The sequence below is a fragment of the Castor canadensis genome, chromosome 1, assembly GCF_047511655.1.
Source record: "Castor canadensis chromosome 1, mCasCan1.hap1v2, whole genome shotgun sequence".
In the NCBI taxonomy this organism is placed as follows: domain Eukaryota; kingdom Metazoa; phylum Chordata; class Mammalia; order Rodentia; family Castoridae; genus Castor; species Castor canadensis.
This window is the reverse complement of record NC_133386.1, coordinates 194,565,840-194,592,405: the sequence shown is the minus strand read 5'-3', so window position 1 is coordinate 194,592,405 and position 26,566 is coordinate 194,565,840. Positions and strand designations below refer to the sequence as shown.

Genomic DNA, 26,566 nt, shown 5'->3' with positions numbered 1-26,566 from the left:
CCCATCAAAATCACAGCAGAATTCTCAACAGAAACATTAAAAGCAAGAAGAGCATGGGGTGAGATCTTCCAGGCACTGAATGAAAATAACTTCAACCCCAGGATACTCTACCCAGAAAAACTATCATTCAAAATAGATGGAGCAATAAAAGTCTTCCATGATAAGCAGAAACTAAAACAATATGTGACCACAAAGCCACCACTACAAAAGATTCTGCAAGGGATTCTGCACACAGAAAGTGACACCCAACTTAAACATGAAAAAGCAGGCAGCACCAAACCACAGGAAAAGAAAAAGCAGGACAGTAGAGAGTAATCAAACTTAGGTACACACAATCAAACCTTCAAACAACTAAGACAACTAAATGACAGGAATCGCCACATACCTATCAGTACTAACACTTAATGTTAATGGACTTAATTCACCCATCAAAAGGCACCGCTTGATGAAATGGATTAAAAAGGAAGATCCAACAATTTGTTGCTTACAGGAGACCCATTTCACCGATAGAAATAAGCATAGGCTTAGGATGAAAGGCTGGAAGATTTACCAAGCCAATGGCCTCCGAAAACAGGCAGGAGTAGCAATACTTATCTCTGACAAAGTAGACTTCAAACCTACATTGATCAAACGAGATAAAGAAGGACATTCCATACTAATAAAATGGGAAATAGACCAAAAGGAAATAATAATCATCAATCTGTATGCACCCAATGTCAACGCACCCAATTTCATCAAACATACCCTGAAAGACATAAAAGCATATATAAATGCCAACACAGTGGTTGTGGGAGACTTTAACACCCCATTATCATCAACAGGTAGGTCATCCAAACAAAAAATCAATAAAGATAACCAAGATCTAAAATATACAATAGATCAAATGGACCTAGTTGATGTCTACAGAACATTTCATCCAACCTCTACACAATATACATACTTCTCAGCAGCCCATGGAACCTTCTCCAAAATAGATCATATCCTAGGGCACAAAGCAAGTGTCAGCAAATATAAGAAAATAGAAATTATACTGTGCATATTATCTGATCACAATGCAGTAAAAGTAGAACTCAACAACAAAAGTAAAGACAAAAAACATGCAAACAGCTGGAAACTAAATAACTCATTACTTAAAGAACAATGGATCATCGATAAAATAAAAGAGGAAATTAAAAAGTTCCCGGAAGTCAATGAAAATGAAAACACAACCTACCGGAAATTATGGGACACAGCTAAGGCAGTCCTGAGAGGAAAGTTTATAGCCATGAGTGCATATATTAAAAAGACTGAAAGATCCCAAATCAATGACCTAATGATACATCTCAAACTCCTAGAAAAACAAGAACAAGCAAATCCCAAAACAAATAGAAGGAGAGAAATAATAAAAATAAGAGCTGAAATCAATGAAATAGAAACCAAAAAAACCATCCAAAGAATTAATGAAACAAAAAGTTGGTTCTTTGAAAAAATAAACAAGATCAATAGACCCCTGGCACACCTGACTAAAATGAGGAGAGAAAAAACCCAAATTAGTAGAATCAGGAAGGCAAAAGGGGAGATAACAAAAAACACCATGGAAGTCCAGGAAATCATCAGAGACTACTTTGAGAACCTATATTCAAATAAATTTGAAAATCTAAAAGAAATGGACAGATTTCTAAATACATGTGATCATCCAAAACTGAACCAAGAGGAAATTAATCACCTGAATAGACCTCTAACACAAAATGAAATTGAAGCAGCAACCAAGAGTCTCCCCAAAAAGAAAAATCCAGGACCTGATGGATTCTCTGCTGAATTCTATCAGACCTTTAAAGAAGAACTTATACCAACCCTCCTTAAACTGTTCTATGAAAAAGAAAGGGAAGGAAAACTGCCTAACACATTTTATGAAGCCAGTATTATACTAATTCCAAAACCAGGCAAAGACACCTCCAAAAAGGAGAACTATAGTCCAATCTCCTTAATGAACATTGATGCAAAAATCCTCAACAAAATAATGGCAACCCGAATTAAACAACACATCAAAAAGATTATTCACCACGACCAAGTAGGCTTCATCCCAGGGATGCAGGGGTGGTTCAACATATGAAAATCAATAAATGTAATAAACCACATTAACAGAAGCAAAGACAAAAACCACTTGATCATCTCAATAGATGCAGAAAAAGCCTTTGCTAAGATCCAACATCATTTCATGATAAAAGCTCTAAGAAAACTAGGAATAGAAGGAAAGTTCCTCAACATTATAAAAGCTATATATGACAAACCTACAGCCAGCATTATACTTAATGGAGAAAAACTGAAACCATTCCCTCTAAAATCAGGAACCAGACAAGGATGCCCACTATCTCCACTCCTACTCAACATAGTACTGGAATTCCTAGCCAGAGCAATTAGGCAAGAAGAAGGAATAAAAAGAATACAAATAGGTAAAGAAACTGTCAAAATATCCCTTTTTGCAGTTGATATGATCCTATACCTTAAAGACCAAAAAAACTCTACTCAGAAGCTTCTAGACATCATCAATAGCTACAGCAAGGTAGCAGGATATAAAATCAACATAGAAAAATCATTAGCATTTCTATACACTAACAATGAGCAAACTGAAAAAGAATGTATGAAAACAATCCCATTTACAATAGCCTCAAAAAAAATCAAATACCTAGGTGTAAACCTAACAAAAGATGTGAAAGACCTCTACAAGGAAAACTATACACTTCTGAAGAAAGAGATTGAGGAAGACTATAGAAAGTGGAGAGATCTCCCATGCTCATGGATTGGTAGAATCAACATAGCAAAAATGTCGATATTCCCAAAAGTAATCTACATGTTTAATGCAATTCCCATCAAAATTCCAATGACATTCATTAAAGAGATTGAAAAATCTTTTGTTAAATTTATATGGAAACACAAGAGGCCATGAATAGCCAAGGCAATACTCAGTCAAAAGAACAATGCAGGAGGTATCACAATACCTGACTTCAAACTATATTACAAAGCAATAACAATAAAAACAGCATGGTACTGGCACAAAAACAGACATGAAGACCAGTGGAACAGAATAGAGGACCCAGATATGAAGCCACTCAACTATAACCAACTTATCTTTGACAAAGGAGCTAAAAATATACGATTAGCAGCCTCTTCAACAAAAACTGCTGGGAAAACTGGTTAGCAGTCTGCAAAAAACTGAAACTAGATCCACGTATATCACCCTATACCAAGATTAACTCAAAATGGAGCAAGGATCTTAATATCAGACCCCAAACTCTTAAGTTGATACAGGAAAGAGTAGTAAATACTCTGGAGTTAGTAGGTATAGGTAAGAACTTTCTCAATGAAACCCCAGCAGCACAGCAACTAAGAGATAGCATAGATAAATGGGACCTCATAAAGCTAAAAAGCTTCTGTGCATCAAAAGAAATGGTCTCTAAACTGAAGAGAACACCCACAGAGTGGGAGAAAATATTTGCCAACTATAAATCAGACAAAGGCCTGATAACCAGAATATATAGGGAACTTAAAAAACTAAATTCTCCCAAAACTAATGAACCAATAAAGAAATGGGCAAGTGAACTAAACAGAACTTTCTCAAAAGAAGAAATTCAAATGGCCAGAAAACAACATGAAAAAATGCTCACCATCTCTAGCAATAAAGGAAATGCAAATCAAAACCATGCTAAGATTCCACCTCACCCCTGTTAGAATAGCCATCATTAGCAACACCAGCAACAACAGGTATTGGCAAGGATGCGGGGAAAAAGGAACCCTCTTACACTGTTGGTGGGAATGTAGACTAGTACAACCACTCTGGAAAAAAATTTGGAGGCTACTTAAAAAGCTAGACATCGATCTACCATTTGATCCAGTAATACCACTCTTGGGGATATACCCAAAAGACTGTGACACAGGTTACTCCAGAGGCACCTGCACACCCATGTTTATTGAGGCACTATTCACAATAGCCAAGTTATGGAAACAGCCAAGATGCCCCACCACTGACGGATTAAGAAAATGTGCATTGAATTTTATGCATCCATGAAGAAGAATGAAATGTTATCATTCGCTGGTAAATGAATGTAATTGGAGAACATCATTCTGAGTGAGGTTAGCCTGGCCCAAAAGACCAAAAATCATATGTTCTCCCTCATATGTGGACATTAGATCAAGCGCAAACACAACAATGGGATTGGACTATGAGCACATGATAAAAGCAAAAGCACACAAGGGAGGGGTGAGGATAGGTAAGACACCTAAAAAATTAGCTAGCATTTGTTGCCCTTAAGGCAGAGAAACTAAAGCAGATACCTTAAAAGCAACTGAGGCCAATAGGAAAAGGGGACCAGGAACTAGAGAAAAGGTTAGATCAAAAAGAATTAACCTAGAAGGAAATCAATGTGAGCCAATGCCCTGTATAGCTATCCTTATCTCAACCAGCAAAAACCCTTGTTCCTTCCTATTATTGCTTATACTCTCTCTACAACAAAATTAGAAATAAGGGCAAAATAGTTTCTGCTGGGTATTGAGGGGGTGGGGGGGAGAGGGAGAGGGCAGAGTGGATGGTAAGGGAGGCAGTGGGGGCAGGGGGGAGAAATTACCCAAGCCTTGTATGCACATATGAATAATAAAATTTAAAAAAAATAAATAAATAAGGGCTAAAATCAATAAAATAGAAACAAATAAACAAAAAAAAATACAAAGAAACAATGAAACAAAAAGCTGATTCTTTGAAAAAATAAATAAGATTGACAGACCCCTGGCAAACTTAACTAAAATAAGGAGAGAAAAAAGCCCAAATCAGTAAAATCAGAAATGCAAAAGGGAAGATAGCAACAAATACACAGAAATCCAGGAAATCATCAGAGACTACTTTCAGAACCTATATTCTAATAAATTAAAAAATCTTAAAGAAATGGACAGATTTCTAGATATTTATGACTATCAAAAATTGAACCAACAGGATATTAATCACCTGAATAGATCTAAAACACAAAATGAAATTGAAGCAGCAATAAATAGTCTCTCAAAAAAGAAAAGTCCCTGATGGATTCTCTGTTGAATTCCATCAGATGTTTAAAAAAGAACTAATACCAGCCCTCCTTAAACTGTTCCACAAAATAGAAGGGAAGAAACACTGCCTAACTTATTTTATGAAGCCAGTATTACACTCATCCCAAAACTAGACAAAGACACTTCCAAAAAAGAAAACTATAGGCCAATCTCCTTAATGACCATCAATGCAAAAGTCCTCAATAAAATAATGGAAAACCAAATCCAACAACATATCAGAAAGATCATTCACCACAACCAAGTCAGCTTCATCCAAGGGATGCAGGGGTGGTTCAACATACACAACTCTGTGAATGTAATACAGCACATTAATAGAAGCAAAGACAAAAAACACTTGATTATCTCAATAGATGCAGAAAAAGCCTTTGATAAGATCCAACACCATTTCATGATGAAAGCCCTATGAAAACTAGGAATAGAAGGAATGTACCTCAACATTATAAAAGCTATATATGATAAACCTACAGCCAGCATTATACTTAATGGTGAAAAACTGAAACCATTCCCTGTAAAATCAGGAATGAGATAAGGATGACCACTATCCCCACTCCTATTCAACATAGTACTGGAATTCCTAGCCAGAGCAATTAGGCAAGAAGAGGGAATAAAAGGAACACAAATAGGTAAAGAAACTGTCAAAATATCCCTATTTGCAGATGATATGATCCTATACCTTAAAGACCAAAAAAAACTGTTCTCAAAAGCTTCTAGACACCATCAACAAATATAGCAAGGTAGCAGAATATAAAATCAACATAGAAAAATCATTAGCATTCTTATACACTAATAATGAACAAACAAGAAAGAATATATGAAAACAATTCCATTTACAATAGCCTCAAAAAAATCAAATACCTAAGAGTAAACTTAACAAAGGATGTGAATGACCTCTACAAGGAAAACTATAAACTCCTGAACGAAGAGATTGAGGAAGACTACAGAAGGTGGGGAGATCTTCCACGCTCATGGATTGGTAGACTCAACATAGTACAAATGGCTCTACTACCAAAAGCAATCTACATGTTTAATGCAATTCCCATCAAAATCCAAATGACATTCAGCACAGAGATTAAAAAATCTACACTAAAGTTCATGTGGAAACACAAGAGTTATGGCAATACTCAGCAAAAACAGCAATGCTGGTGGTATCACAATAACCGACTTCAAACTATATTACAAAGCAATAGCAATAAAAACAGCATGGTACTGGCACAAAAACAGACATGAAGACCAGTGGAACAGAATAGAGGACCCGGTTATGAATCCACATAGCTTTACCCACCTGTTTTTGACAAAGGTGCCAAAAATATATAATGGAGAAAAGACAGCCTATTCAACAAATGTTACTGGGAAAAGTCGTTATCCATCGGCAACAAACTGAAACTAGATCCATGTTTATCACTCTGTACCAGTATCAACTCAAAATGGATCAAGGACCCTAATATCAGGCCCAAAACTGTAAAGTTAGTACAAGAAAAAGCAGGGAATACTCTGGAAGTAATAGGTATAGGCAAAGACTTCCTCAGTAAAACCCCAGCAGCCCAGCAACTAAGAAAAAGGATGGTCAAATGGGACTTCATAAAATTAAAAAGCTTCTGCACAACAACTGAAATGGTCTCTAAACTGAAGAGACCACACACAAAGTGGGAGAAAATATTTGCCAGCTACACATCAGACAAAGGACTGATAACCAGAATATATAGGGAACTTATAAAACTAAATTCTCCCAAAATTAATGAACCAATAAAGAAATGGGCAACTGAACTAAACAGAACCTTCTCAAAAGAAGAAATTCAAATAGCCAAAAAACACATGAAAAAATGCTTACCATCTCTAGCCATAAAGGAAATGCAAATTAAAACCACACTAAGATTCCACCTCACCCCTGTTAAAATAGCTATCACCAAAAACACCACTAACAACAGGTGTTGGCAAGGATGTGGAGAAAAAGGAACTCTTGTACACTGCTGGTGGGAATGCATGCTGGTGCAACCACTCTGGAAAAAAATATGGAGGCTTCTTAAAAATCTAAACATAGATCTGCCATATGATCCAGCAATCCCACTCTTGGGGATATACCCAAAGGAATGTGACTCAGGTTACTTCAGAGACAACTGCACACCCTTGCAACACTATTCACAATAGCCAAGTTATGGAAACAACCAAGATGCCCCACTACTGATGAGTGGATTAAGAAAATGTGGTATTTATACACAATGGAATTTTATTCAGCTGTGAAGAAGAATGAAATCTTATCATTTGCAGGTAAATGGATGGAACTGGTGAATATCATTCTGAGTGAGGTTAGCCAGGCTCAGAAAACCAAAAATCATATGTCCTCCCTCATATGCGGACTTCAGATCTAGGGCAAATACAGCAATGTTGTTGGACTTGGGTCACACACTAAGGGGAGAGCACAGACAGGAGGTATGGGGGATAGGTAGGAAACCCAAAATATGAAAGCATTTGATGCCCCCACTGCAGAGGAACTAATACAGAAACCTTAAACGACAGAGGTCAATATGAGAAGGGGATCAGGAACTAGTGAAAAGGTCAGGTAGAGATGAATCAACTTGGGTTGTAACACATTTGTACATGAAAGCAACACTAGGAATCTCTCTATATAGCTATCCTTATCTCAACTAGCAAAAATGCTTTGTCTTCCTTATTATGCTTATGTCTTAGAGATAAGGGCAGAACAGGTTCTACCTGGAAGCAAGGGGGGTGAGAGGGACAGTGGGGGGCAGGGGACAGGGGGAAGGAATAGCCCAAACAATGTATGCACATGTGAATATATGAATATAAAAAAAATTAAAAGGACATTCACAAATGTCCCTGCTCTGGGCCTGCCAGATGTGTTCAAGCCCTTCTTCCTATATATACATGATTGACTTGGGACAGCTGTAGGAGTCTTGACCCAGCTGCTAGGTTCTTTGCACTGTCTGGTGGCCTATTTATCAAAGTAACTTGATGCAGATTTCTGAGCCAGGCCACCCTGCCTGGGTGCCTTGGAAGCTAATGCCATCTTGGTTGCTGAAGCTGACCAACATACTTTGGGACAGAAACTCACAGTCTGAGTTCTCCACTCTGTTTTGACTCTCATGAAATATAAAGAAAATTATTGGCTAACAAACTCCCGAATGGTCAAATATCAAAGCATGTTATGTGAAAACCTGTATGTCCAGTTAGAGGTTGTTAAGACTCTAAACCCAACCACCCTCTTTTGGGTTGATCCAGGCCCACCAGACAATGATTGTTTGGAGATTATGGATGAAGTTTTCTCCAGCCAGCCAGGCTTGACCCACCAGCCCATTAGTCATCCAGATGTTGAGTATTTTACATATGGCAAAAACTTTGTCCAGGAGAGCACAGATTTTGCTGGATATACAGACACTAGATATGCCTTCACTACCTTTCATTTCCATGGATCCCTATATAAGAGCGGGGGGCTCATTAACTTGGAAGGAAAAAGTGTTAGATATGGACAAAAAATTCTAAAATTACTAAAAACTGTATGGGCCTCTGAATGAGTAGTGGTCATGCACTGCTGAGGGCACCAGAAGGGGAGGCAACAGCTGTTCCAGGAAATTGAAAGGCTGATAGGGAAGCCAAGCAAACAGCCCTCACAGGAGGACAAACCTTGGTCTCACTGGCAGCTGCCTTGTTCCTATGTCCCTTATCTAAATGGGACCCATGGTATACTTCACAAGAACAGGCTTGGTTTGAGACTGAAGGAGGAAATTTTCTACTGGACAGATGGTGGAAGTTTGCTGATGGTCATATTGCCATACCTGAGTCACTGGCTCCCACATTTGTCAAGCAGTTCCATGAAGGAGCTCACTCAAGGCAGACAGCACTTGAGACTACCTTGGCCCAGCATTTTTATGTCCCCAAGCTCTCCAGCATCAGTAAAACAGTATGTGAAAGGTGCAATCTGTGTGCCAGAAACAATCCCTGACAAGGGCCAGGATGTACATATTTGCTGGTATTTGTCTACACCGTCTCAGGATGGATGGAATCCTTCCCCACACAGACTGAGAAAGCCCTAGAAGTGGCCAAGTGCCTGTTAAAGGAAATCATTCCTCAATTCGAAATACCTGTGTCTCTTGGGTCAAACAATGGGCCAGCCTTTGTGGCTGAGGTGATACAGTTAAAGAGATTAAAAAACTTAAAAGCTACACACAGCCTACTGCCCCCAGAGTTTAGAAAAGAAATAAAACATATAAACAGGACTGTAAAATTACAGTTGAAAACACTATGCCAGGAGACCCATCTAAAATGGGATCAATTACCACCTGTAGCCTTGGTCAGAATTAGGTCTAGCCCCACTAAATGGACTGGTCTCTATGTTTTGAAATTCTTTTGGGGCATCCACCCCCTTTAGTCAAGGACCTGCAAGAGGACCTTAAGGAAATAGGTGACCTTACCCTGAAACAATAGATACAGGCCCTTGCATTGACTCTCAAAAATCAATGACTGGGTAAGAGAGAGACTCCCCATTAGCCTAACAACTCCCACACACCCTTATAAATCAGGAGATGCTGTTTGAGTAAAGGAATAAAATGTTCAACTACTAAATCCCCACTGGAGAGACCCTTTTGTTGTTGTTTTGTCCACCCACACCGCAGTTAAAATAACAAAGATAGTTCCCTGGAATCACCACACCCAAGTGAAGCCAGCTTCCCTTGAATGAGAGTGCATTCCTTACCCATCCTCACCATACACCTATGCCCTTCCCTGATAGGACTCTGTTTTACAGGAGACAACAGGAGATCATGGATGATAAGATGTGAGCCTACTCTAGTCAGTCTGGAAGCTGACTAGTCTATGCATGGCAGAAGCTTGAGAAGTTGCCCATCTCAACTTTGAGGTGGAGTCCATATTCTTCTTGCTGCTTTCTACCTGGGGACTCCTGAGCAGGGAGTGCTGTTACCAAAACTCTGGTTTTCCACACTCATTACTCCTGTGTAGGCACCATTGTTGGGTCATGCACCCACAGCCATACCACCTACTCAGTGTGCTTTCATGATGGTCAGTATATCTGTTTTAACCCATCCATCACCCTTGGGAGCAATGGCTAGAGGTCCAAAGCTTCACCAGCACTTGAAAGCTTGTTAACCACACCCAGGTTAATGACCCCAACAGACTGGTGTCCATATACTTTGATGTGTGAGCCACAATAGCTAAAAACACAGGGCCTTCGGGCAACTGTGGGGGGCTAGCCCGGGAAATGACCTACAGGTAAATGACAAGCATATATGCCCAAAAGATGACAGTGGAACATTTGGTTGTGCGTCCTATGAACAACTCTACTGGCCTTATTGGGGTTATAAAAGGTCGGCAACTTGCTTAAAGGAGAGGTCCATACCTCACATGGAATTGCTGCTCTTTTACAAAAAGAGGAAGCAACTTCCAACTATATTCTTGGTGCCTGTAACCCTGTAAATTTCACTATTTTCAATCTCAATGAAATAAGCTAAATGTTGGGGAAAAGTTTAACATTTTAATCTATGAAAAGGAAACAGACCATGGTACTTTGCTGCATTTTCAACTCATCATGATTACTCATGAGAGCTCCTCATGCCAGGTCTTTCACTCCTTTTACAAGGAGATACAAAGTGAGTTTCCCATCTCAGTTACAACCAAAAACCTGTTCCTCTCACTAGCTGAGTCCATAACACAAACTCTAAATATAACTTTGTGTTATGTTTATGGAGGAACAAATATGAGAAACCATTGGCCATGGGAGACAAAAAATCTAATCCCACAAGAGTCCTTTAATGAAACCACTCTCCCTAACATTGAGGAGAGCATTTGGCTCCTAAAAACCTCTATTATTGGGAATTACTGTATATCCCATCCTAAAGGCCAATTTTGATCTGCTTGGAACAAAAGTTTTACAATGACGCTACTCAGGAGACTCAATGATGGGGAGCTCCCAATCACATGGAGCCCCAACCTCACCTGCTGGCTAACTTCGCTGAGTTAACAATAGCCTGAAATAATCTCAGTCTGAGTAGCTGCTGTTTACAGATTAATGACAAGATAAAAAAGCTTGCCCATGTCCCTGTGCAGACCTGAAAGGGATGGAGCCCCAATGATCCATTCTAGGACTAGTTCTCAACCCTAGGTGGGTTCAAGACCTTAATAGGGATAATGTCTCTTGTCTTAGAAACATGCTTACTATTACCCTGCCTAATCTCTTGGTACTGCATTCTTGATCAAGATGATGCTCTTTGACCCAGAAGTGGGTCTGAGCATCAAAGAGGGGAATGTGGCTGGAAGAGGAGTAAGGGGGGGAAGGAGGAAGAGATCAATGAGTGCTATAGTGAAACAAAGGAAAACTAAAATTAGGGAATGCTACCTGGAGGCCAGAGAAGGGTCACCTCATCCCAGAGGTTGAAACAGCCAATGCAATAACATGTGATTTTGTATGGAACAAGCAGTAACGCCCCCATTTCTGTAACCTGCTCTAAATGGTATATAAGGAAGCCCCCTTTGTTCTCGTGGCTCGGCCTTTGGACTCAAGTCCGCTGAGTCACTGCCAGTTGCTTAATAAACTTGCTTCCCGAAGCCCTCTCAGTCTCTGTCTGAGCCGTCCTGCAACATACACATTAACTATACCTATATATACACTAATGTGCAATAAATATATTTATATATCTTTTGAGTTCATATTTATGCAAGAGAACTGAAAGTATATATCCACAAATGTTCATACAGCATTATAATAGCTCAAAACTAGAAACAACCCAAATGCTCATAAACAGATATAGGAATAAAAACCTAATATACACATGCATATAATAATATTCAGCAATAAGGAGTGAATTATTCATATGTTCAATCATGTTAATGATACTTAAAATAATTACGCTATGAAAAGAGCACATTATTTCATTTATATAAAATTTATATGAAATTCAAGTTAATGTATCAGGATAGAAATTTCATGGGGTATGGAGGGGGAGTGGTGGGAAAGGACACATGGAGAAAGAAGAGTGGAGTATAGGGAAGTTTTGGGAGTGATATATGTGTTTATTATTGACTATGGTAATAGCATCATGAGTGTATTCATATGTCAGAACTTAAACTGTGTGCTTTAAATATGTATAGTTTATTAGATCCAAATTAAATCTCAATAAAGCCATTTTTAAAGTCTTAGCAAATCAGAAAGAGTTTCAGACACATCCTTTGTGTAATATGATGATGAGGTAGATAGAACAAAAGTAATGAATTATATGTGTGATATACAATTTAACATTTTAAATGCAATTAAATAGTAAGAAATAGCAATGATCATTATTTGGAAAGTAATACTGAATTCCTTAAGTGGTTACTTAAGATTGAAAAAGAAGACTTGAAGGACAGGCTGATGTCCACCTAGTGGCACTGTTGAAATCACTGATGATTCTAATCAGAAGATTTTGGTCCTTGCACTCTGACAAAGAAGAATCCAAGCAGGACACATGGGTGCAGTGAGGGAAATAATGAAGTTTTATTATAGGAAAGGGGAGAGGGGATTACAGGTGACATCTCTGCCAAGTGGAGTGGAGGCGCTGTGTGAAGGAAAAAAGGGGAATTTTTTAGGTCAGTTTTATAGCATCCTTAACTTGGAGGTGGGAAGAAGACACACATCATTCCCAGTCTCCAATGGCCTTTGGGAGAGGGGAGGATCTGGGCAGACTCATGCATATACCTATACTAATTCTCAGGTACCCTAAGTCCTTGTGGGAGGAAATCTCCACTCTAATTTAACCTAACAAAGGATTTCCAATTGGAATGGAGCTCTGTGGGCTCAGAGGGGATGGGTAAAAGAGGGCTGAACAAGGTGCTCTAAACTAGGCCGTATGTTTTTTTTTAAGTCCAGTCTAGTCTGCTTCGGCACTGAACTGATTAGCTATTTATTAGAGGAAACTTTACCCAAGAGGGATTCTGGAAGGGCTTTGGAAGGCAATAGTTCATCTGTGCAAATCCTGCTTTTTCAAGGGAGCTAAAAATTTCCCTAGATCATCCTAACTGACTTACACAAGAACCAAGGTAATTTCCATGAAGTCTGCATTTATGTCAGTCCCTAACATCCATCTACCTCAGTCCATGTCAACCAAACATTGAGAACAAGAATGCAACTGAAACCCAATGCCTCTGAAGACAACTGAAAAAAATATGAGGCCTCAGAGAAAGGAAGGGAACAGAGTGCAGAAAGGCAGATAGCTGTTAAGAGTAGGCACTCTGGATTAAGAGAAACCTGAACTCAGAAACTTCCTCATCTGCCACTTTCTTGCTACACAACTTGAGCAAGTCACGTAACTTCTCTGGGTCTTAATCTATTAGGGTTTGGGGGAATTCTTTTGCTAAGTAAAGTCTGAACAATTTTTTTTGTTATAGTTGTTAAGATGAATAAAATAAATGATTCATTTAAAGCTCTTAGCACAATGCCTTGAATATGGTTAAGAGTGCATTCACTTAAGAATTAAGTTTTTAAAATTATTAATGAATTCTCCACTTCTGGAAGTGTCTGCACCTAATGCTGATCTGGACGTAAGAGGGACAAAGGAGAGACCGTCCCAGACAGGTCTGAACTAAAGAATTTACCAGTCAACTATGGGTCCCTCTGCCCATGACTACTCATTGATTTCGGAAGCCTGGATGGTCATTACAATAACACGTATTGATGGTGATAGAAGTTTCTAAGCATCTTCCCATTCTCTATGTGTCCCAACTTGTTGGTGACTAAAGGATACATATAAAGCCTTGCCCAGAGTAAGTGTTCAGTAGGTATTGGTTCGCAAATGAGAAGCAGTTTGAAGGTAGTGGCTAATCTGAAGCCATACAACTAAGAAGTAACAAACTGGATACATTGGTGCCCAATTCTGAGAATTTTCTACAACACCAAGACATCTAATACCCACTACAGAAGCTGATGTGTTCAGGTAACATTTGTATAGCAGATAATATTTGAAAAATGGTCACCAGGATGCACTCTGTGAAGGTGCTTCATCCCACCTAGCTCTTTTTAGGTGAGTTATGCAAATATATAAGCAAAAGTTGATGTACAGGGCTTAGGATGTAGATCAAGTGGTACAGTGCCTGCCTAAGAAGTGAAAGGCCCTGAGTTCAAGCCCCAGTACTGCTGAAAAAAAAGATTAGTTCACTTTTAGCAAAAAAAAATAAAAAAAATTTCACAAATTAAGCTTATATGTAACTCTAAACTCTGGGCCACCAATGCAATTATTTTCCCTATTTCTTTTCCTACACCTGCCCACCTTACTCTTTTCTAAAACACTTGGTATGTGTCCTTTATGTGAAAGTTCTTAGAGTTTGAAAGCTACTGTTTAATCCGCAAAACTCACTTTCTCAGGCACAACTACACACACACACAGAGTCACATTATAAAACAGTAGCATTTATAGGCTATAAAACGAATGTGTTGACTGCCTTCTACCTCACATATTGGACTTTGGCTTTTTCTCCACCAAATAAAAGGAAGAACGAGAAGTACCATAACAATAAATTCCAGTTAGTGATTTAGAGTAGGCAGTAGATCACAGCTAGAGACAGTAGGGATGGCAATTAAGAGGTCAAGCTGGAAATGGGTTGAAACCCACTCTTCTACTTGCCTCCTGACCTTGGAAAAATTAATCAGCTTCTCTAAGCCTCAAGTGTCTCATCCTCTTATAAAACAGGAATACTAATAGAATATGCTTCATAGGGATATTCTGCAAATTAAATAAGATAATTCCTGTAGCAAACTTATTGTAATTCCTGAAAAGTAATAATGCCTAACAAATTTTAGTTGCTGTTTATTAATATTACTGCTACAATTTTCACTATTATCATTCAAAAACAACAGAATAAGAAGACAAAAATAATAAATGATGAGAATAAAAAAATAACGATGAGACTTTGAAAAACCACTTTGAATCAAAACAGGAGTTGCATTTGTAGACAGCGTCATGATTTTTGCAAATATCCGTACTTTACTCATCAAGGTGTTGTGCCAGAGAAGGTACTGGATCCAGCAGACACCAGTCAATGAGGCAGACATGGTCCCTAACCATTCATGCATTAGATCCTCAAAAATATAGTCCTGTAAAGTAGGTAAATCCACCTGGCAATTAAGAAATTAAGGACTGAGGAAGTTGAAAATTAAAGGTAAAACTTGGAACCTAGGAATAATTCATCCATTCAACAAATAGCTGTTGAGTGCTTTTTATGTGCTAGCTGCTTTGCCAGGCACTGGATATGAAACAGTGTTTTAACTCAAGTCATCTACTTTCCAGATGGTGAGACAATATCAAACACATAAAGCATCTATCATGTCAGCAGAAAACAAATATACAGAGTTAAGTCACAAAGTGGAGGTGGAAACTTTGGGTCCAAATTTAAGTAAGTCTAGGAAAGCCTTCTCACAAAGGTTATATTTGAGAAATACACAAAGAATGGAGAAGCTAAGGATTGATATCTTTTACAAGGGTCCATCTATGGCTTTCTAGAAACCTTTGATGTGCTCAGGGATTTCATAACCGCTTCCTTCACCTCCTTATTCCTCAGGCTATAGATGAGTGGGTTGAGCATTGGAGTCACCACTGTGTAGAGCACAGACGCCACTTGGTCCCCCTCTGATGACTGGCCTGAATTATTCCTCAGGTACATGAAGATGAGGGTGCCGAAGAAGAGAGCAACAGCAGTAAGGTGAGAGGCACAAGTAGAGAAGGTCTTGGTCCGGCCTCCAGCAGAATGAATCTGCATGATGGCCACAATGATAAACAGGTAGGACACCAAGATCACCAAGATGCAAACAGGCATGACAAAAATGGCAAAGACAATAATCACCACTTCCTGAGTGTAGCTGTCCCCACAAGTGAGTTTTAACAGAGGAGGGAGGTCACAGAAAATGAAGTCGATCTCATTGTTTCCACAGAAAGACAGAGTGAAGGCTGTTACTGTTCGAACAAAGGCACTGAAGAAACCAGCAAAATAAGCCCCAGCTACTAAGCCCAATTGGGTCTTCTCTGTCATGATGGAGACATAAAGCAAAGGATTGCACACGGCCACATAGCGGTCATAGGCCATGATTGCCAAGAGGTAGCAGTCAATGGAAGCAAATAAGGTGAAGAGGAAGAACTGAGCTGCACAGCGAACTTGGGAGATAACTGTGCCATGTTCCCACAGTACAGCCAGCATCTGAGGGATGATGACAGAGGAGTAGCAGACATCCACGAAGGAAAGGTGGCTGAGGAAGAAATACATCGGGGTGTGGAGGCAGTGATTTTTGCAGATCAGAATGATGATTCCTGCATTCCCCAGAAGAGTGGTAAAATAGAAACTCAGAAATAGTAGGAATAGAGGAAGCCCCCATTCAGGATGTTCAGTGAATGTAGTAAGGAAGAACTCAGTAACTAAAGTGTAATTCCTCATAGCCATCCATCTAACAGTTCACCTGGGAGGAATAAGATAAGAGCCAGCACACAAAATCCCTTAAGAAAAGTTCATTTCAAGTAAAAAAAAAAGCATAAATTGAGTTTCTGACATACAGTCACTCAACTTGAACAAACATTGCACTCTAAGAAACATCTAGGCAATTATAGAACCCACTACAGCATAAGATAAAAAAGTAATGAGTGCTCCCATCAAGCTAAGAATAGAAAGCAAGTGATTCTCTGGCTTACAAATCAGACTTGTATTTACAACTGTGTTCCCAATCAGCTGGTTGATATTACAAAAGGTACTTAACCTCTCTGAACCTCAATTTCTTCCTCTGCCAAAAGGAGACTATAATATCTTCCCTGCTTATAAGATAATGCATACATTAAAACAGATGCAAAAGTACATTGGAAAGCCAAAAACACTCCACATATATTTGGTGACTATTTAAATTTTTAAGTGAATGCTTTAAGGAAGAAAATTTTATATTCTATAAACAAAAGAGCATGAACCAAAAAAAATCCATTATCAATCACAAATGGAATCTGCTTGTAGAAATATTGCTATTCTCAGTCTAACAACATGAATGTTTAACAAACAGCTGTTATCCTAATTAAAACTGGCTTCCTTATTAAGGCTCCATGTAAATGTGTGCATATATAAACACACTAACATTGACTTTGGAACCAAAGGAGCAAGCATAACCTCCTTTAGGCAGCGGGCAAAACTCTATAAACATTATTTGGTTATTCTCAAAGCCCTTTGTAAAGGCAGTAGTTTGGTAATAAACAAAATCCAAAATGAAAAATAGAAGGAAGCAGAAATATTTCTGTAGTCTGGTGGTCGAGTACTGTTGGAGGACTCTGGAGTAATAGATTTGGTGGTCCTCAAGAGAGTTCTAGAACAAGGCTGTAAAGAAGTGCTTTGATCATGTTTGAGTACTTAGTGCCACAGCAGCCAGGCCAATGCTGAGCTTACTTATTACAGATAATAAGCAAGGAAAACAGATTAGAACTGCAAGCAGAGCCGAGCTGTCCTTACCCGAATTACACTTTGCTACTGCCTTCCTCTTTAGTTTGGTATTTCTTCTGACTATGACCTGCCAATCCAGAGGACACCTGGGTTCTAGTTCACTTACACCACATGTATGACCAGGGGTGAGTCACCTCTCCTCTCCAGGCTTAATTACCTTGCCTTTATTCTATATCTATAAAGAACAATGCAGCATGTGACCATAATAATGTCAGCCTGGTTAAGATGGAGTCATTTCCAGTTCCTTTATGGTTTATACTTCTTTCTCTCTTTCCTCTTACCCTTAATAAAGCAAAATATCCCTGACACTAGACATCTGGGATGTGTCTCAGATTCATCCCAGGATAGCAGGGTTGGGGGATTTGCCTCTCTCCCTAAGCTTCTGATCCAGCCCTAGACACTGTTGATGGTTCCTCTTATATTCACCATTCCAGCACTGCACTATAATTTGTTCCTGAGGTGACTCTCCAGGGGAAGGTGATTATGTGATTTCCTAACAAGTGCCTAATGTATTTGAAAATTTCTCTTTAATTTCAAATTCCCCATCTTCACCCCGTTCTTCATTACCCCTCAGAAGAGTGTGACGGAGCTGGCTGCTAGTCTTGCCTTCCTGCAGCATTGTACAAAACATAATATATTTCTGTGAAGTTTTCTTATACCTCACTTGGGAATTTTATCAGGGGGTTTCCACAATGCCACCCTAGCCATCTATGACCTGATCCTGCAAAAGAAGCTGTTTTGTAAGTACATACTTTTGCTCCCCTGCACCAAAACGTACTGAAATAGGCAGAAGCAGAGAATGGTGCAGGTGTACAGTTGTTAGACGAAATACTGGAGAGACAGATGTGAGCAAGTTGTGAACAAACTTCTACAAGGAAAACCGAAAAATTAGTGGTGGTGACCAGAATCAGTGCATGAGAATTCCCTGGAGTACTTGTGTGAAATGTGGATAAGAACACACTATCTCCATGGATTTTGATGCAATACATCTGTCACCAAGAGTGCCATTCTAGGAATTCCTAACACATTTAATCCCCAAAACTTGTATCTAGACACAGTGCCTGGAGAAGCATTCACAAGAAATCTAGCTCTGCTTGAATCTCTGTGTATGGTGCCATGAGCTAAAGAAGAATAATAAATATATGTTCTTGAAGAGCATGATTGCTCCAAGAGTCACAAATACGTTCCTTCCTCACAGGAGAAGTAAGACAGTCAGGGTAAGTTTAATGTTTCCCTGACTTATAAATAATTTTTAAAACCTAGATATGGAGAGGACCACAAAGCTTCCTTGTGGCAAAACAATGACTTGAAACAGATCAGTGCTCTAAGCCTATCCAGAAGATACACAAGATGAGAGAACTCCAGGGAAGTGGTTCTCAAACTTCATTGCAAATAAAAATACCCTGGGGAACTGTAAGATCCCAAGGCCCAGATTAACAAATAAATTACAATGTCTGAATTAGGAGCCAAACAGCAGTATTTTTTATACCCCAGATGATCATGAGGTACAGCAAGATTTGCGAACTACTGACAGGAAACTCCTGCTCATCCCCAGATGTCTTAGGTAGATGTTTTGGGGAGAAAATAGTTCTCAGAATGTTTGGGGACCACTTCATGCTGTATTCCTTATATAGAAATATAACAGCATATTAAAAGATTTATAAATTAAAAATATGTATAAAGTCCTATAATTAAGAAACATCAACTTTAATCTCCACTTCCTAAAAAGTATTTAACAACAAACCCTCTTTTACATTAGCATCCTATGAACTACAGTGATTCAAGAAGGAGGTTCCTTAGGCAGTATAACTCTAAAGAAGCCCAGTAATTGTCCAAATTATAAATGGGAAAACAGTAATTATCCCAAGAAAAACATCTTCTGATGACAACTCAGGATCTGACTACTTTATGCCTCTGTGATGTCCCCAAGAGCAATCATCCCTATTGGGAAATGAATTGGGATGGAGTCTAAGGTGAAAACATCTTCTGGAAGGATTTCTCAGAAAGTATAGAAAGATACCACCTGCCCTTAAAGAAAGACTTTCCCTTCACGGGTCCCTGGAGATCTTCCTCATAAACAATACTGATTACCCACTACCTCACCAGGTGAAATCAGCTACAGAGATCATTGAAACTCTGCATTCAGGGAGTATTTAATTAGGTTAAATGAATTTAACCTATTTAACTATGTTGTTAAATTTTTCTATAATATATATGTAAAACAAATCATACTCCATAAATATATATAATAATTATCTGTCAGTTAAATTTGTAATGGTTTTAAGTGCTTAAAAGAGTGTAGGAATTATTATAAGGATGATTCAGGTCATCCTGAGGCCAGCTCCAGTAAAGAACCAAAAGGAACCTCAAAGACTACTGATTATATTTTCATATGTTATTTGTAATAAGGACCTACAAAACTAAAATAAAAGTTTAGGTATTTTTCCCTAAGAGCTTTTTCCCTGATACCCAGCTTTGGAAGGGACATCCAATAGAATAATAATATCAAAGACTATTTCAGCTGCTTACTGTATACATGCCAGTTCACTTTGGAGGACTTATCCAGCTGCAAAAGTTCTCTCTCAATTCATCATCGGTAATCATGCCTTACATTACCTATTCTAGAATTGCAAGTTTTATAAGTTGTCAAAAGATGCTAGAACTAAAGGAGATATTGGAGGTCAAATGACCCAGGCTTTCCAATTCATAGGCAAGTAGGTTGAGCCTTCCAAATAGGAATATGATTAATGGTTGAATGAGTTAATTTGATTATCAGTCCACGATTTTTTAAGGCCAAACTGGTTAACTTGCAATGTACCCAGTGAGCCCTTATTGATCATAAATACAGAAGAAGTCCCAAATAAAAAGACAACCAGATAATCAAGATCACTTTAACCTGATTCTACAACGATCTGCTTTCCCTATTCTCCAAACCCTTTCAGAGGTGTTTAGTCCTGAGATATGTTACTTCCTTGGCTTTCCTTGTAAGGTTCTTCAAAGTACTCTAAGAGTCTTCATATCTGAATTTTACAGAATTATGGAGTCAGAAGAAACTTAGATCTCCAGTTCAACTGTTCACTTTTCAGATATGGAGAAGAAGATCCTGAAGATGGAGTGACTTTCAGTCCTTGGGTTTCTTAATGAGAACTTTAGAGCAAATGACAGAAACCCAGTACACAGCATGGCTTGAACAGAGAGACAAATTCAATAGAAGATTCTCAACACCACAGGATGATGACAAGAAATACAGCTAAGCTTCAGGGACAACTGAGATCAGCAACTCCCATGAGGCTATTAATTTCTCTATTGTCCATTGTCTCTCAATTTTAAATTTACTCTCTTCTTATACCCAATTCTTCGACAAAGTAGGAAAAAATCCCACTAGGTAGTTCCACATTTCATCTGTCTATACTTTTCTACCACCAAGGAGATAAAACTCAGTTATTCTGGTTAAAACAAAAAGTCTAAAGATCTCAAGAGTCTGATGATCAAGAGATAAGGAAGTCAGTTGCCAATCAGTACAGACAGGAAATAGTATGCACAGGGAGATGGGATTCTTCATGTGAGCTAGAGCTAAAAGAAAGGAACATTTCCCAAATAAGGAGATGATGTGGGCTGCAGGAGTGGCTCAAATAGTAAGAGTGCCTGCCTAGCAAAAATGCAGCCCTGAGTTCAGACCCTAGTGCTGCCAAAAAAAGAAGAAGAAGAAGAAGAAAGGGAAAAAGTGATGATGTTCTGGGAACATAAAAGAATAGATCTTCTCCACAAGAAAGTAAAGAGAATCACAGAAATTTTCCCTGTTGACATGTCTCTGAGCATCGCCTAGAGGTAAAAGCTAAGCGATAATTGCGGGAGGCAACAGAGGGTACAGTTGAATGGTCACCCACTGGTGCTTGAACAAGTCATGTTTACATCATGACTGCCATCAGCAAAGCATTGGAAAGAACATTGAATTTGATGATTTCCTTAATCTTTATCCTTGACCTCCCAGGGAGAATATAAACTATGGGAACTTTGTCTCTGACCACTCCTTCTCCGCGCTCTCCATTTCCGTAGTTAATTGCCTGATTCTCAAGGGCTTGCTCTCAGCTGGTGCAACCACTCTGGAAAAAATTTTGGAGACTTCTTAAAATTCTAAACATAGACCTGTCATATGATCCAGCAATCCCACTCCTGGGGATATACCCAAAGGAATGTGACACAGGTTACTCCAGAGGCACCTGCACACCCATGTTTATTGCAGCGCTACTCACAATAGCCAAGTTATGGAAACAACCAAAATGCCCCACTACTGATGAATGGATCAAGAAAATGTGGTATTTATACACAATGGAATTTTACTCAGCCATGAAGAAAAATGAAATCTTATCATTCACAAATAAATGGATGGAACTAGAGAACATCATTCTGAGCGGGGTTAGCTCGTATGTTTTCCCTCATATGTGGTCTTTAGATCTAAGGCAAATACAGCCTTAGGACTTGTGTTATATGACAAGTTGAGAACATATACCAGAGGTACGGGGTTAGATAGAAAACCCAAAACATAAAAGCATTTGATGTCCCCACTCCAGAGGAATTAATACCGAAACCTTAAAGTGACAGAGGTCAACACAAGAAGGGGATCAGGAACCAGTGTAAAGATCAGTTAGAGATAAATCAACCTGGATTGTAACACATGTGTACATGAAAGCAATGCTAGGAGTCTCTCTATATAGCTGTCCTTATCTCAACTAGCATAAACGCTTTGTCTTTCTTATTATTGCTTATTTCTACTCTTTAAGGGAACTGGAGAAAAGCACTGAACAGGTTCTGCCTGGAAGGGAGGGGGGGGAGGAAAAGAGGGTGGGGGTGGGGGCAGAGGGAGAAATGACCCCAACAATGTATGCACATGTGAATAAATGAAAAAATTTAAAAAATCAAGTGCTTGCTCTCTATAATGACCTGTGCTTGGAGAATGTTCTGAGACAGTGTCCTTTTGAAGTAAGTGGCTGGAAGTGCTTAATGTGAGGTCCCTAATGAAAAAATTAAATATCAACATTGTTAAATGCCAAATAGTGGTCTAGGGTTATAGCTCAGTAATAGGGCACTTGCTGAGTATGAACAAGGTGCCGGATTCTATCCCTAGCACTAGGGGAAAACAGTCCAAATAGATAGATGGAATAGCAACACAGAGAAATCCTGAATTTCTCTCATTCAACACTGTGCTTTATTTTGCAGATGGAAAAGTCAAAATATAGAAATATGCCACTGGTTGGTAGCAGTTATCACGTGGCATTCTTTCTATCATATCCTACATTCTCCAGGAAAGATCAAGCAGACCAACTTCATGAAAAGAAATTAGGAAAAAAGAAAGAATGGGGGTAGGGGGAAAGAAAGAAAGGAGACTTAAAGAACCAAGCTTCATGTTGGCAGCTAGGAAATCATTCCCTGTTGCTTAAATCTTCTGCAACATGAAGTAATATCTGCTAAACATATGAATAGGCTTGGAATACCATCACCACAATTGGAGTATATCAAATATCTAAATTTTCTTGTGTTCTTTTGGGTGCTTTCTTTTTGTTGACTTTTTTTAGGCTTTTTTTCTTTTTTTGCTTGTTATCAGGTATTTGGTTGTTGAGTTTTTTGGTGACATGAATACTTAACATGAGATCTTTCTTCTTAATATATTTGAAAATATAAACTTCCAAGTGATTAACTATTGGTTCTATGTTGTATAGCAGGTCTCTTGACTTTACCTTGTCGAGCTATAACTTTATAAACACTGAACAATTACCCCAGCTCTTTCTCACCTAAGCCCAGGGAACCACAATTCTATGTTCTGCTTCTATAGTTTGTCTATTTTAGATACTTCATATAAGTGGAATTATGCAGTATGTGTCTTATTGTAACTGGTTTATTTCACTTAGCATAATATCCTCAAGGTTTATCTATGGTTTCACAAATGGCAGGATCTCATTCTTTAGTAAGGTAGAACAAAAGTCTCTTGTAATACGTATGTCACTTTTTATTTATTTATTTATTTATTTTATGCAGGTCAATGGACCTGGGTTCTTTCCACCTATGGATATTTTGAGTAATGCTGCAATGAATGTGGGGTGCACATAATCTCTTTGAGATGCTAATTTCAAGTTTTTTAATATATACCTCAGAGGTGGCATTGCTGGATCATCTTGTGAACCTATTTTTAATTCAAAAGCAAGATTTGAATGATTTCTCAGGAACCATGTATTTTGTATTAAAGCAAGACTTTTGGAATTAAAATACCAACAAAAACAAATACACGTTCTTTATTTGGATAAGTTCAATACAATTTACAACCAGAAGAAAGAAAATGTTAATACCCATTTGCAACCAGGTAACCCCCCATCACCAACTACTCTTAAGTTTTTCTAACTGAACTTTTTCTTCTCTTTCATACATAAATGGAATGCACTGTTTATAGAGTAAAACCTATTACAACTTGAGTTTTCATGGCCAAGTCTTTTAAATCTTTTCATGTAGCCCTTTCTCCTTTTTTTTTTCTTTTGGTCTAAATCTGGCAGTTTTTTATTAGCATATATTGTGACATTTACATATATGCTTACAATGTATCTTACTTAATTAGACTCACCCCCTCCATCATTCTCCTTTATCCTCTTCCCCCTTTTTAGAATAATTTTAAAGAGGTTTCATTGTTTCCTTTTCATACATGCATACAAAGTACAGACCTTCCTTCTTGAATAAGTCTTTACATTCCTGCTTAGAATTTAATCAGAGGAGACATTAAATTGTGTTGGTTTATTTTGGACCTAAATTCATTCTCTTGGTGTTCCCTTTCCATTCACCATGTGCTCCCTGCTTTGTGATGATTCTAAGCCAGTGAATAACTCCTCAGTGCACAGCTTTTATTCACATACATCCAATATTATCTTTTACAATTGGAAGAGAATTTCATACAACTAAGTCAATATATCCAACTCCACCACCTGTAACACAGTTGACACATGAACTATATATCAATCATTTCCTTTAGTGCAGCTATCCATTTTCAGCCTGAGTTTTAATACTCAGACAAAACACTATTAAAAGGATAAAATATTTCTTATTAACATTATAACACAAACCTTAAAATATCTTGTCTTCTAGAATAAATATATCGTCTTTGAAGATTTAGATCTGTTTTGTTTTACTACGTCATCTCAAATTGAATATACTTTGGCACTGTGCACTCTGACTCATCCATGGTTCATAAATTTACTTCATCAAATTTGAGATATTGTTACTAGAATTCCATGTGTGACACAGCAATTTTGCCTGACTGACTTTGGTATCATTCTGTTTGTTAGAGATTATCATCCCCTACTTCCCAGAATTGTGTGCATTGTTCATATACCTGGGATCTTTTTTATTTGTTATTCCAAGGGATAGGGAAAGAAGGAGTTTGAGTTTTAGAAGAAGGATTTTAGAAAATGAAGAGATAAGACCTTTTCCCTTTGCATGCCATGGGCTTAACTGCAGCTTGGCACCTGTAGTTACATAAATAAAGATTAAGATCCAATTTTCTTCAGGAGGCTTTGGATGCAGGCTAATGTGTTGCAGGGCACAGGGACTCGGGATAGGTTGGGATAGTCGCCTATCACCCGTGCATACAATGCAGCCATGATCTTCCTCCACACACACTAAAGATTAAGAACACAGAGTCAACACCCATGATACAAAGACTAGAAATGCCATTTGGATCACAACTTCACCAAGAGAATTCTCAGGCATGCAATTGGACAAGTGGGAGCTGAAACAGGTGGGATAAAAGAAAAAACGGCATATTTCCAACAGGAAAAACAATAGACAAAATGTTATGGTAGGTGCTGTTTAGAGTTTTGTGTAAGGCAGTCCTGGGAACCACTGCCAGAATCTGAGGAATCCTGTCACCAGGGTCAGTTTCATTAATTAGGCCATCAAACTATCATAATTTTATCATTAAAAATAAATGAAATCTAGTTATTGAATCTGCATTGATGACATAATTCTAACATGCATAATGATGACAGGTACTTGTGGAGCGCAGACTACATAAACACAGATGTATCAAACTGTGGGTTTGAGTTTGGCAAACTCAGAAACCCCAAACCTCAGAATGGAGCAACCATAGTTATGAATTGCACACCTGAATTGGCACAGCCTCAGTTGCAGAAGTGGGCAAGATGCAGTACAACTGTTTTTCCCTAAGATGTTTATGTTCAGGGAGAAGCGGTCACAGGCTCCTCTTGTTCCGAGAATTACAAGGTCACACCCCCTCCCCCAAGAACTTCCTTTCCACTGGAGGTGGAGGGGGCTGGTGTGTCTCCATCGGAGCGCCCAGTCTACCTGACCCCAGCTTCATGCATGTTTGGTCTTTTTTTTTTTAATTTTTATTGTTTTATTATTCATATGTGCATACAATGCTTGGGTCATTTCTCGCCCCTGCCCCCACCCCCTCCCTTACCACCCACTCCGCCCCCTCCCTCTCCCCCGCTTTTATCTGTTGTCTTTTTCTGTATCTCCTGTTACCCTCAGTTAGGTTTACAGGACAAGCTTGTGCAGGACATGAGAGTAATAATGCTAATGACTGCAACTCACTTAAAAATGAATCAAAATATAAAATGTGTTAATGTATGAATTGATAGATTGATTAATTAACAGATACATTATACCTGGGTTAAGTAAAATTGCAAAATATTAACAATTTTCATTTTCAACTAAATACTGAGTATATGGTGATGAAAATTTTCATAGATAATTTTGCAAAAAATACAATTGTTTCCTTTAATCACAGACCAATAAGGCACTTCCTATATGGATTTCACAAGGTATAATTTCAGATCTTTTTGTTATATATCCCAGTATTCATGGTTCTGACTGAAATCATTTCTCCTGCTGCCTCTTCCTTTATTCCTTCTTCCACAAAAGTTCTAGGCATTTTTTATACCATGTATTACAATGTATTCAATTAGACATTGGACATAATATAAACAATAAGGACCCATATTGCTGGCACTACAGAGCCAGGGGTAAATGG

General features: G+C 38.4%; 1 protein-coding gene across 1 annotated transcript; it reads right to left on the bottom strand.

Moving 5' to 3' along the window:
• Positions 1–15,555: 15,555 nt before the first annotated feature.
• On the bottom strand, positions 15,556–16,500 carry LOC109679784 (olfactory receptor 9Q2-like). The gene has a single exon (XM_020154860.1). It carries the CDS (start codon positions 16,498–16,500, stop codon positions 15,556–15,558), a length of 945 nt encoding a protein of 314 aa, XP_020010449.1.
• Between the last annotated feature and the right edge of the window lie 10,066 nt (positions 16,501–26,566).